Source organism: Amblyomma americanum, chromosome 1 (assembly GCF_052857255.1).
Source record: "Amblyomma americanum isolate KBUSLIRL-KWMA chromosome 1, ASM5285725v1, whole genome shotgun sequence".
Lineage (NCBI taxonomy): Eukaryota > Metazoa > Arthropoda > Arachnida > Ixodida > Ixodidae > Amblyomma > Amblyomma americanum.
Genome location: NC_135497.1, coordinates 184269446 through 184280674, shown reverse-complemented (window position 1 = coordinate 184280674; position 11229 = coordinate 184269446). Strand labels below are relative to the sequence as shown.

General features: G+C 49.8%; 1 protein-coding gene across 1 annotated transcript in view; it reads left to right on the top strand.

The window, feature by feature from the left end:
* Nucleotides 1-6175: 6175 nt before the first annotated feature.
* LOC144114330 (neuropilin and tolloid-like protein 1) overlaps nt 6176-11229 on the top strand; it is a 328075-nt gene continuing 323021 nt past the window's right edge. Inside the window, exon 1 of the mRNA XM_077647979.1 lies at nt 6176-6583. Coding sequence (XP_077504105.1) covers nt 6550-6583 — 34 coding nt within the window. The 5' untranslated portion in view covers nt 6176-6549. The remainder of the gene's footprint in view (nt 6584-11229) is intronic.

Here is an 11229-nt window from a genome sequence, read left to right as displayed (position 1 = left end):
TCAACCGCCGCGGCCGGGATCGAACCCGCGTCTTTCAGGCCAGCAGCCGAGCGCCGTAACCACTCTGCCACCGCGGCGGCTGCGGCTTGATCAATTCCAGGGCTTCAGTAGATGCACATTGTCTTGGGCAAAGTGCGAGGCACACTTACAGAATATGAGCTCGGCACACCGTTCAGTTATTGATCGGGCTGTGCCACAGTTGAAACTGTGGTTTGTTGCTCTGTTTTCTACGCATTATCAAAGGCCTCGACCTTTAGAATGGCGCTGAATAAGGGGCAAAGCTTGGCTTGGACATGGTTTTCTTTACCTGTTTATCAAGTAGCTCAGACACTTATGAATTCGCGTTCAATCTGTCCTAACTTCCCCCTGCCGGTCGTAGCCGGAGAATGAGAAAACCGGTTCTAAAACTAAGCCTGCGAAATTTTTGAATAAGCGGCATCTTTTATTTTTGAGACACAAGGTTCACAGCAAAATGAAAAGCAATGCTTGAAGAATTCACTGATAAAAAATAAAATGTCACTTTTTTCGTCATAGACGTCAGATCAATGAGCCGTTACTAGCAAGCCGCTGGAGTGCCAAAAACAACGACTCGTTTGATTGTCACCCGAGGAATGCGCGACTTTGGCAGTAGAACAGAGAAACAGGGCTGTTTGCAAGGTACGCAGCCTTTCCTAAAGGCAAAGCTACCATCATTTCGGTCATGGTTCTCATTACGTGCTTATTTTTTTTTAACCAATGTTTTTCGCAAACCAAATCCGTTTCCTCTGCTGAGAGATTTTGAAAGTCTGTCAATAACTTTTTGCTGCCATTTATTTCGTTTTAATTTACTCTTTTTCTTTCATGAAATGTCAAGTGATACTTGAAAGGTTCAGGTCTTTCAACGAGTAAAAACATTTCCATCCTTTTCGATGCATTAAGGCTAGGCAAAATAAAAAGAACTCACAGGACGGTCACCACTGGGAAAATCGAGGTACAGCGACAGCTGTGGAATTTTCATTTCGCGATATATTGAGGCAAAGAATTCAACAGCGGCATGCATGCGTGTAGTTATAAGCGACTATTTTTTAGTCTTACACATCTATTTGATCTTCGACTAGCACTACTCTCCAGTCTGCCGCGCTAAGCCGCCGCAGGCGAAGCATATGCCTCACTCTTCCGTTCTCGCTGTACCCTCCCTCCTTCCGCGGTAGCCGCCATCCAGGTGGATCCGCGATAACCAACATCAGGTTGCGCACAACTCTGCTCTCGTTGCACCCCTGTCCTGCCAGGGTGACCACTCTCCGGGTGACCACTCTCAGGGTGACCACTCTCCGTAGCAACCATCCTCCGACTTTGCACTCTTCCTTTCTCGCCGTGCACTCCTCCTTCCGCGGTAACCCTCTTTCACTTCCTTCCGTGGTAACCACCTTCATTGCGGGTTACACAGTGCTCCGCTCTCGCTACACGCTCCTTCTTCCAAGGTAACTCCCCGCATTCCCCGTGGTTACAATTCTCTAGTTACGCTTATTACTGCTACTAGTACAACGCTATACCCAAGGAACGTGCCTTTAACAGCGGTCGCTGTAAAAATATCGTCGGCGCAGACCTCGGCGCTTTTGTCACAGGGTGGAACCATTCTACTCGCTTGTAATTTACGAAAAGAGGTAATCGCGAAGTGTTCGGTGCTGGACACTCGGCTGCTTACACTAGTACTACAAGTACCTTGCGTGATCCTTAAAGCGTGGTCAGTGATCATTAAATTCTGTTTGCCTCGAAAGCAGCTTATGTGGTTTAATTCGACAGTCTCCCAAAAAGGCAGTGCAGAGGCAAAAGGTGGAGCAGTTTCTCTCAAGAGGCTCTTGCACAGCCACCAGCCAACTGATCTCGGCACTCTCCGCGGTTGGAAAGCGATCAATGCGCTAGTTATTTTTGCGGTCTTAGTGAACGCATGCGTGGTCTTCTGACGTCTTATCCGACAATGCAAATTCCTTCACCGGTGACAATCCTTAAGTACTTCCTAGCTCTTAAACTGGCTATTCGATTTCGAAAACTATTCGTTTTGTTTGGCTGCGTCTATGTGCGCCTGGAAAAGCAGGCTAACAAAATTCAGGAAGACAAACAGCCCACAGATCAACTAATGGCAGCCTCAATCCTGCATTTTCTTCACTGCATTCATGAAAGATGTTTTCTGTATACGACGTCCAGATTGCTGAAGCTAGTGATGTAGTTGAGAGTGGAAAAATGTTGCCCAGATTACTAGCACTGTTAATAGGTAGCCGGCAGCTGACCCATGTCTGGAAGCAACGTTGACCATGAATCTTCTTTGCTGACTGTTATTGCTCACCTGGACCTCGACTCGTCGTTAACACAGTGATATCGTCAACTTGAAGAGCACACAAACCAACTCCCCCCGTATGTGAGAGAACTGAAACTGCCTATCTCTCTGTTAACATAATGTAACTTGGCGTTCGCCACTGGTAGCCAGTTGTTCTGCGTCAAGTGTGTAGAAAAGACTCTCACTTTTGGGGAAAGAAGTCTGATGCTCGGTTCCTGCTTTGAAGCCACACCTCGACAAAGCTGGCTACCGTAACAGCCCTAGGCTTTTGTACTGCACTGTTTTCCTCGCGTCGTTATCCTTGACTGGGTCTGTTTGCCGTCTGAGATGTGGGTAGGAACCAGCCTGAGTTTGCTGCAATTCTGCCGGTCTTCTGTAAACGCCATTGGAGTACATAATACAAAATGTTTTCCGTGATCTCCATTCTCTTGTAAAGTTCTAAGTGAGGGAAGCATAGCCGAACGTTTATGTGTGTGGCTAACTTCGTTTTCGTATTCGCCCAACCGATGAATTCTTTCTCAAGCTAGGAACGTTTTAATCCATCTATACGCCGTACAGGACTAGCTGCCGGTTTGAGCATTGTTCCAGAACTCGTGAAAGACGTGATGTGGGGACCCAGTGAGGTGTAAATTTCGGTTTGTGGGAGGAGTGGAGGGAAGAGGGGGGCAGTGACGAGCTCGGTCAGACGTTCAGAGCGAAACGACCATCCTCTAAACTACACATAATAAATTTTATGCATTTTACTCACTCATACATGACGGTAAAGTGAGTAGGTTCGTCTCGTGAGCTGTAGTTCTGAAATCGCCAGTCGTGTGTGCTTGCGTGTGTCTGTGCCTGTGCGCAGCAGGATGGAAATTATCTTCAGCAGCCCTGAGCTTCTTACCGTGGCCAAGCGTCAAGTTGATGAAGGATAAAGGCAGCGGTGACGAAAGGCCACAGAGTTGAAGCAACGTGTAGAGAAAATGAAGATCCCATGAAGAGCAGTCACAGCACTTACAAAGCCTTGCCGCACTAGAGTGGTTTAGCCTCGTGCTGATTTCGGATGGCACCCTTCGCTGCGATAAGCTCCCTGCGCGACGGGCTTGTCCCCAACATTGATTCGTGCGCGCGAAGCTCGCACGTGCAGCCTTATTTTTATGACGTAAATGACTTAGTCAATGGCCCATTTTAATTACTTATCTCTCTTTGCTTAATATTTGCAGGATCAAGCAGCTAGTGCAGTAGAGAAATATATTTTGCATGAGAAATAAAGAAAATTGCACATTGATGTGTAACGAAGAACGTCATCAGGCGCAGTTTAAACGATGTTTGCTTGCCGTCAAGCCTTTCAAACGTGGACTGTACGAATAAAAACGAAAAAACGATTTGCGTCCTCCTTCGAAGAAACTTCATATATGTTCAAATTGTGGTTGTTAGTATTCAAAAGGTAAGATTGCGGCTTTTGCTGCCTTTTTTACCTCTGAAAGTTTTGTAATAGTTAATGTTTTGAACAGAAGAAGCGTGAAATGTTCCTTACATGCATTCAGTTCATGGATTTGGAGCTCTGTTTGCGCACTGACGTGCTTCGTGAATTATCCTTATTGCCGAGAAATAATCTGACGGCGCTATTCTTAATCATCTCCAGTTTATTGACAAGTTCCTTCGTACAACAGTTCCAAAAGACATGCATATTCTAGCATGACGTTAATTAAAGAATAGCATAACTTTTTATCTCAGAGTAATTGCCTAAAATATTTTGTAAAAGCCAAAGACGCCGGCTGCCTCGTCCACAATGTAACTAACATGTTTGGATATCTCGTACCAGCAGCGAACCCGCCATCCAAGCACTTGAACTCCTGCGCTTTCATCAAAATAACGTGATGTATGTTATATACTTACGACGAGCAAACATCTAAAGCGGCATGCTGCTCAGAACTGCTCGAACGAATAAAACCAGTAGCCAAATGCAGACGAAGTCAGTGAGGCCGAAAGGGCTGTCTTGTTCTTCGTTTGTATTTATTTTTCTGGTTTTGCTTGTTGAAGCATGTACGAACACCCCAAGCTGGCGATTCTGCGAACTGCTCGATAGGCAGATATCTATTGGAATCAGTCTAAGAAGAAGAAGGCAGGCAGCTGGTGCTTGTGGAAGCCTTAAGATGCCTCACGCACTACGTCAGTTAGTAAACCCGGGGGCAGTTTGAGAATTCCTAGCGGGCTTTGCTGGCAGACGGCCCGCTCCGCTGCTTGAGTTCTAGTACCATCAAAGTTCTCCTTTCGCCTACAATGACTTAATTATATGAGCTTGGCTTCTCTGCGATCACTGCGATAAAGAGAAAGTACGTACAGGTAGCAGCTTCAAATCATGTACGAACTGAGAAGTAGTGTTGAAACTCTACTTTCGTTTGCATGAGCACACTAGTTCACAAGCTCACTTCGGGCATTAAAAGTGCCATTCTAACAATCACGCCGTTTTTTAAATTATTTGTAGTAGCTTCTACAATAGCTGCAGCTTGTTCCCGTAATTGGTTCATAGTGATTGAATATACTCTGAAGACGAGAAAATTACAGCTAACTCGTCGTCAAGAGTAGGTGCAAGTTGAAATGCATTGCTGGAAAGGCGTAGCACATGCTAAGAAAGCTGCCTCTCGAAAACGTTGGCTTCCAGAGTGACGCGCGTTCCTCCGCTGGTTCGACAAGTGGCACTAAGCACTATTCTTTAACAGACGAGCTGTGTATGTTCGTTGTTTAGCCCCACGTCGGAGCTAACACAAACACAACTTTGACACTTGAGTATTGAGTGATCGCATGAAGAAAAGAGAGGGGAGGTCACGGGCCTGTCGACTGGCACCAACGGGACCCACTACACCGACAGCGCGCAGACAGAAAAGGGCGAGTAGACCGAAGTGAAAGAAAAAAGAATGAAAGATTAATACGGTGTATGGTACGTGGGGTTTAACGTTGTAAAGCTGCACAGGGGCTATGAGGGACGCCGTAATGGAGGGCTCCAGATTAATTTCGACCACCCGGGGTTGTTTAACGTGCACCGACATCGCTCAGCACACAGGCGTATTACCTTTCGCCTCCATCGAAATGCGGTCACCGCGGCCAGGGTTCGAACCCGCGTCCCTGGGCAAGCGACTCGTAGCCACCGCGAACGCCAAACCGAGGACGTCGGCTTCGTGAAAGCGAGATATATTCTGATATGTGAGTAACCTGCACGCCGTCCGGGCAGAGCAAATCGGTGCGACATACGAAATGCTACGCGTTGCTGCCGGTAATCCGATCTTCGCCGTCACTAGAGTACCTTTGCAAGCTCGCCATGGCGCTCTTACGCTCGCTGCTCTCTCTAGCGTGCGATAAGCTGCATGCCACTTGGGCGGAAAGTTTCGCAAAGTTCGCCCTCAGGTTCGTCTCGGTGTCTGGACATTGATAGTCTAAGTTTCCCTAGAACGGGGGCTAAACGCTTTTCATGCCTGAAACTATTGTGTCTATGTACTAGTGTTCGTGAATTAATATGAAAAAGCATGTGGCGTAAGAAATAAAACACCGGGGTGGGTGATATCGTAAAGTTTGGTGGGTCGTAGGTGAGCAGAGCTTGGGAAAGCATTATCCTCGAGCACATCACCGGTCTGCTGCGACGAGGTAGACTTCCGCGGATGCTCAACCGTTCAGCGTACTGTGCACAGTCGAAGATGCGTTCGTCAGAGCCATGCGCAGGGCTCCTAGCCCCACGGCCACGGCGGACCGCTCTCAGCCCCGGAGCCCAGCGCAGAAAGGGGCTTCCGAAATTCGCGCGCGCGCGGCTGGAGCCCACGGCCGGAGCCCGCGTTTCCGGCGGCGGCGCTGGTCGCGGACCCGGCGAGCGAGGGCGCGCCAAGCGTCAGCGGCAGCGGGGGCGGCAGTCGGAGCAGCCACTTCCCGCGGGGGGGCTACGCGCTGGAATCGCAGGCCGCGGCCCAACCCAGCAGTCCGCCGCCGCGTCTACTCCCTCTGCCCACCGCACGGCCTCCTCCTCCGCCCGCGTCCCCACCGTCCAGGTAGCATGTGAGCGGAACCTGCGATGCTGAGCCTGGCCCGCCCCGTCGAGCTCCGCCGGGTGCCGCGCCTCCGCCGACCCCACGAGCCCAGCGAGGCGGCCACCGGCGGCGGCATGGGGTAGCCGCCACGGCGACGCCGGTCTTCCTCCAGCGTGTGTGTGCGTGCGCGCCGAGCCACGAACTGCACGGAAGAGCGCCCCGGAGCCGCCAGCCAGCTCAATGCGGCGCTCCCCAGGACGCCTGGCTGTTGCAGGTGAGAGACCGCGTGCTTCGGGCTCCAGCCGCAGTGGCCGGCGGCCACGTGCCTGCGTCGATCGCGCGCCTCCGGTGCACGCGCGGCCACGGCTAAAAGTCATACCGCAATCCTGTTGCTGTATGGCTTGTAGCTCGCGTACACCTCGAGCAACAGCCCGCTGCGGGAGGTCGCAGCACTGGATGCTCCCCAGTCGAAAGGGACGGGGGAACGATACATCGACTCCCTTTCACCGAAGGGAAGACCCCGCTCCAGACCTCACCCCGCACGTAGAGCGCCAAAAACGGCGGCTGAGAAAGGGTATTGAACTTCTCCTCTAAGTCGTGCTTCTTAGCGGGGAACGAATTCCTTTCCCCAATTTTTGCTTCTCCCGTTAGCCGCGCCGAATTATTGCGAAAACGGGGCAGAAAGCGAGATAAGCGGATTATACACCAGGCCTGCGTCGGGCCGGGCAGCGAACGCTTAAAGCATCTGACCCCTCCTTAGGCGGCGCGAGTCGAAGATCATTTTCGAAACTCGCATAAAGCCTAGCTTGCCGGCGCTCCATGATGAATATTTATGGGCGCTCAGAGGCCTCGAGAATGGCACAGCCTACGTGATCGCACAAATGAACCCCAGCCCGGGTAAACTATAACCTTCCAGCTACTCGTGAACTTTCTTATGTCAGAGCACGTACGCCATGGCATCGGCGTTTCAAATTCTCTCTGCGTGAGCAAGGCACTGGTGAAGTGTTTGCGTACTGTTGCAATGATTTAAGATTTATTGCGTTGAGGTACACTTAGTCGATCATGACATTTATAAGTACCGAAGCCGTTGTCAAAAAAAAAAATGAGTGATAACAGGTAGTCATTTCAGTTTAAGCAATGTGGGGATAAGCAGAAAAATAACCCATACCGGCCCCCTCAAGAACGGGAAAAAGCTCTCCCACATGGAATACGCTGGGCGAGCCCCTTTCTTTCGAAACGCCCTGAACATGCTACACACAGGAGTAGTATACCTCTGCCTGTGCCTCGTTGTTGTAGTCCTCCGTTATAACACGTCCTCATAACATATTACGGCAGTGGTGCTCCGGTCCTTAGCCGAGGCTCAAACTTAACACGAAATAGTACTTGTTTCAATATTAGCATATTTTTGGTGATCACCGTTATCAAATGTTATTGAATGTTTAAAAGGTCTCATAAAATGCATTCAGAAAATAACTGATTTAGAGATACGCTAAGTAAGGACAGCAAGATAGGCACAAGCCTTCAGTCTCGGTCCAGTTTCTAACAAGCGCTTTCCCAATTGAACTACCAGGAACTGCCACCGCTCGCTCTCGCACAATTCCTGGAATGTCGGTGGTTTTTTTTTTTTTCGACCACAGAAGAAACGTGGCCTGAGTCACAGCAGCGCCGACTCAGACGCATTTTCGCGGCAAACGCGGAATGTTTCCTGCGGGCTCTGGGGCTGCAGGCGAGTGAGTAGAGCAATCTTTTCTGGGGAAAAGCAGTCAGCTCGTAACGCTCGAAAGGTCCATGACATCTGCGCGTAGTACGGGCGCCAGTGTTGCTGAAAGGAGCTCCGGTATTACGCACGCTCCTTGTCAGCGAGAGACGCGCGGCGGGCGCAACGCGCCTTTGAAAAGTAATGGTGAAAAAGAAAAAAAAGTTTCTGAACAGGCTTCAAAGCGAATTTTTCTTCCAGGCAGAGCTATTACAGCACTGAAACTGCGTTTTTAAATGTTATTTTCATTGAAGGCACGCGCTTTATTCACGATCAGTGAGGACGGTGTTTCGCGCAAGAACATTAGGTGTAAATTCGTGTCCTTCACCCCAGCGTCGTGGAACTGGAAAGGTGCGCGGGCATCGGGAAAACGAACAAAAAAAGGAAGGGCGGGGTTCAGGGAAGGATCGAGTGGCAAAGCAGTAGTTCAAGGACCTAAGGCTGCCGTGAGGATTGACTTTGGTTCAACACAAAGTCAGAAGCCAAGCAGACACGACATCGCACGCAAGATTCCAGTAGCGCTTGTAACAGGAAGAGAGCTTCTTTGCGGAATTTTGGAAAATGCTCTTCAGATTTAAGCAGTGTCACCCGATGATCGGTTTCGAAATACCCTAAATTCCAACTAGTGATGCCAGTGTTACTTCGCGATGGTGGCCTGTATCGCGTTGCGTGGGCGTTGCTTTCATTTTTATTTGCTGACATATTTTTGCTCTCTCTAGCGGCAGTCTCGAGAGCCACGTTAAAAGCTAACCCGCTGAAGCTTTGTAGGAGAGCACGATGGACCATGAGCACACAGGGTATGCGGCCTTTCATGCCGCGGAGCCGTTTGTGCTCCGCCTTTGCTGCGTGGAATCACACAGCCTTTCTTATAATTTTTTTTTTTCATTAGGACCACAAAATGACTCGCAGTCAAGACTTCGACGATATTTATCGTCTCGAATGCATCTGTTTCCAGGTGGCATTCTTACCGTGATTTGTTGCTAGGGCGAAAACACCTCTTACAAGTTATCACTTGAGCCTGTGACGTGATATCAATGGGTAACTCACATTTTGACGTATAGGGGCCCCAATCTAAGGTCTGCCGCGCGACAACAGCGCCGTGCTCCTCCCGTAGCGGCAGAATTCTGAAGCGTCGATCGGGCGCGACGGCGCCGCGGCGCTCTGACTGGCCGTGTTCGCGCGCTGCGCGCGCTTTCTCTCTGCGCGTGCTGCTCGCGCCCGGCTCCTCGCGGGTGCGGCGGGTGCGAGCACAGCCTGACGACTGCACAGTGTGCCGATTATGTCAATCGGTGGGCAGTTTTTAAGCGGTGATCGAAGTGGCACGCGGCCCCGCGGGTGCCCTAAAGGCAGGGAAGCGTCTTGCTTGACTTGTGGGCTTCCCTGAAATGACGCATTTGCTTGCTGCCGTGTGTGCTGTCAACAGAGATTACCCAGGTGGCAGGAATTGTTCAATGCGAGGTACCGGTGGAGTATCAGGTGCTGCAGTATTGATTAAAAAATAGTACTAATGATCCTTCACCTTCAACAACAGGAGAGAGCGTGAGCGGGCCCTTAATATGCAGCGTGTTCAAAATTAGACTTTACTGATTTTTAAAACAAATGTGAAATGCCGTATGCTAATATCGCTTTTGCACATTGGTAATTCCGCGAGGCGGACGCAAATTGGAGTAATAATTTTCCCCGTACATTCACAAATTAACTGATATTCATTAATTAACCTTTTATTGGCTGAAGTTAGCGTGCATATTTATATTGACAACTTGGAGGCAGTTGCTTTTGAGGGCTATTCCATTTTCTAAAATTTTAGGAACGCGCGTGTGTCCTGAGATTCCAACGTCTAAAATTTCGTCCCAGTTCGTCTAATTACGCATGCGAGGCAGCGGCTCTCGGCGTGAAGCGCCTCCCTCGTGTGACGCAGCTGTTGCGTCCGCCTTGCAAGAGTGTAAGTACAGCGAGCGGCATCGCATCTTTCTACCAGCTGTAGAAGCAGTCGCTTAAAGAAAGAGCTCTCCCTTATCGCCGACCAACCAGTGATCCACGGTTTCGATAGCCAAGAAGTAAAACGCTGGCCCAGAGCGAAAAGTCACCCACGTCGCCGCTCGCTGCACTCTTGCAAGGCGGAGTGTCATGCGCAACGGCGTCACACGAGGGATGTGCTTCACGCCGAGAGCCGCTGTCTCGCATGCGGAATTAGACGAACTGGGACGAAATTTTAAGCGTGCGCATCTGAGGACACACGCGCGTTACCAAAATTCTACAATATAGAATAGCCCTAAAAATCAACTGCCTCCAAGTTCTAAATATAAATATGCACTCTAACATCAGCCAGTAAAAAGTTGATTAATGAATTTCAGCTAATTGATGAATTTACGGGGGCAGTTATTACCCCAATTTGCGTCCGCCTGGCGGAATTACCAACGTGCACAAGCGATATTAGCATATGGCGTTTCGCACTTGTTTTAAAATCATTAAAGTCTAATTTTGAACACGCTGTATGTGCACTTACTCGGCCGATACCATGTAAACTGGCAGCGCATAAAACTGCGAAGGCGAAGATGGCAGACACAATTCCACATGTGAACTAACCTTCTGGCTCTATCGTACATACGTGGTAGCAGTGTGGCTCTGCGGACTACAGACCGCGGACTGTAGACCTCGGGTGGCCGCGAAATAGTGCTACGTGCCCCGTCTATGTGCATCAGAACTGGGTCGTGCCAGTGGTTTGTGAGTTTAACGTCCCAAGGCTGTACGTAGATTGTGCGCAAAGGCATTTTTGGAGGGCTCCGGATTAACAGATATTACTTTTAGATATCTGTATGGTAAATACGCCATCTGCTGTAAATATGGCCATACGGTAGAAGCCGCTAGACAAGCGCGACAGCGGTAGGAACAGCAGTGCGTTACCATGTTGGTCGTATCAGCCGCACGCCCATGCAAAAACTCTCAAAGCTCCACAGAATGGGATTCATTAACGCGCACCGACATCGCGAAAAGCGCTTTCGTATTTCGCACAAATCTAAACGCGGCGCGATTCGACCTGCGACACTGGGGTGAGCAGCCTAGCGGCAAAGCCATTGAAACACCGCGGAAAGGGAAAAGAAAAAGGTAGCTAGCACACACCTGTCACCAGTACGCACGGCGGAAGCAAGCAGATCGAGCTGAGC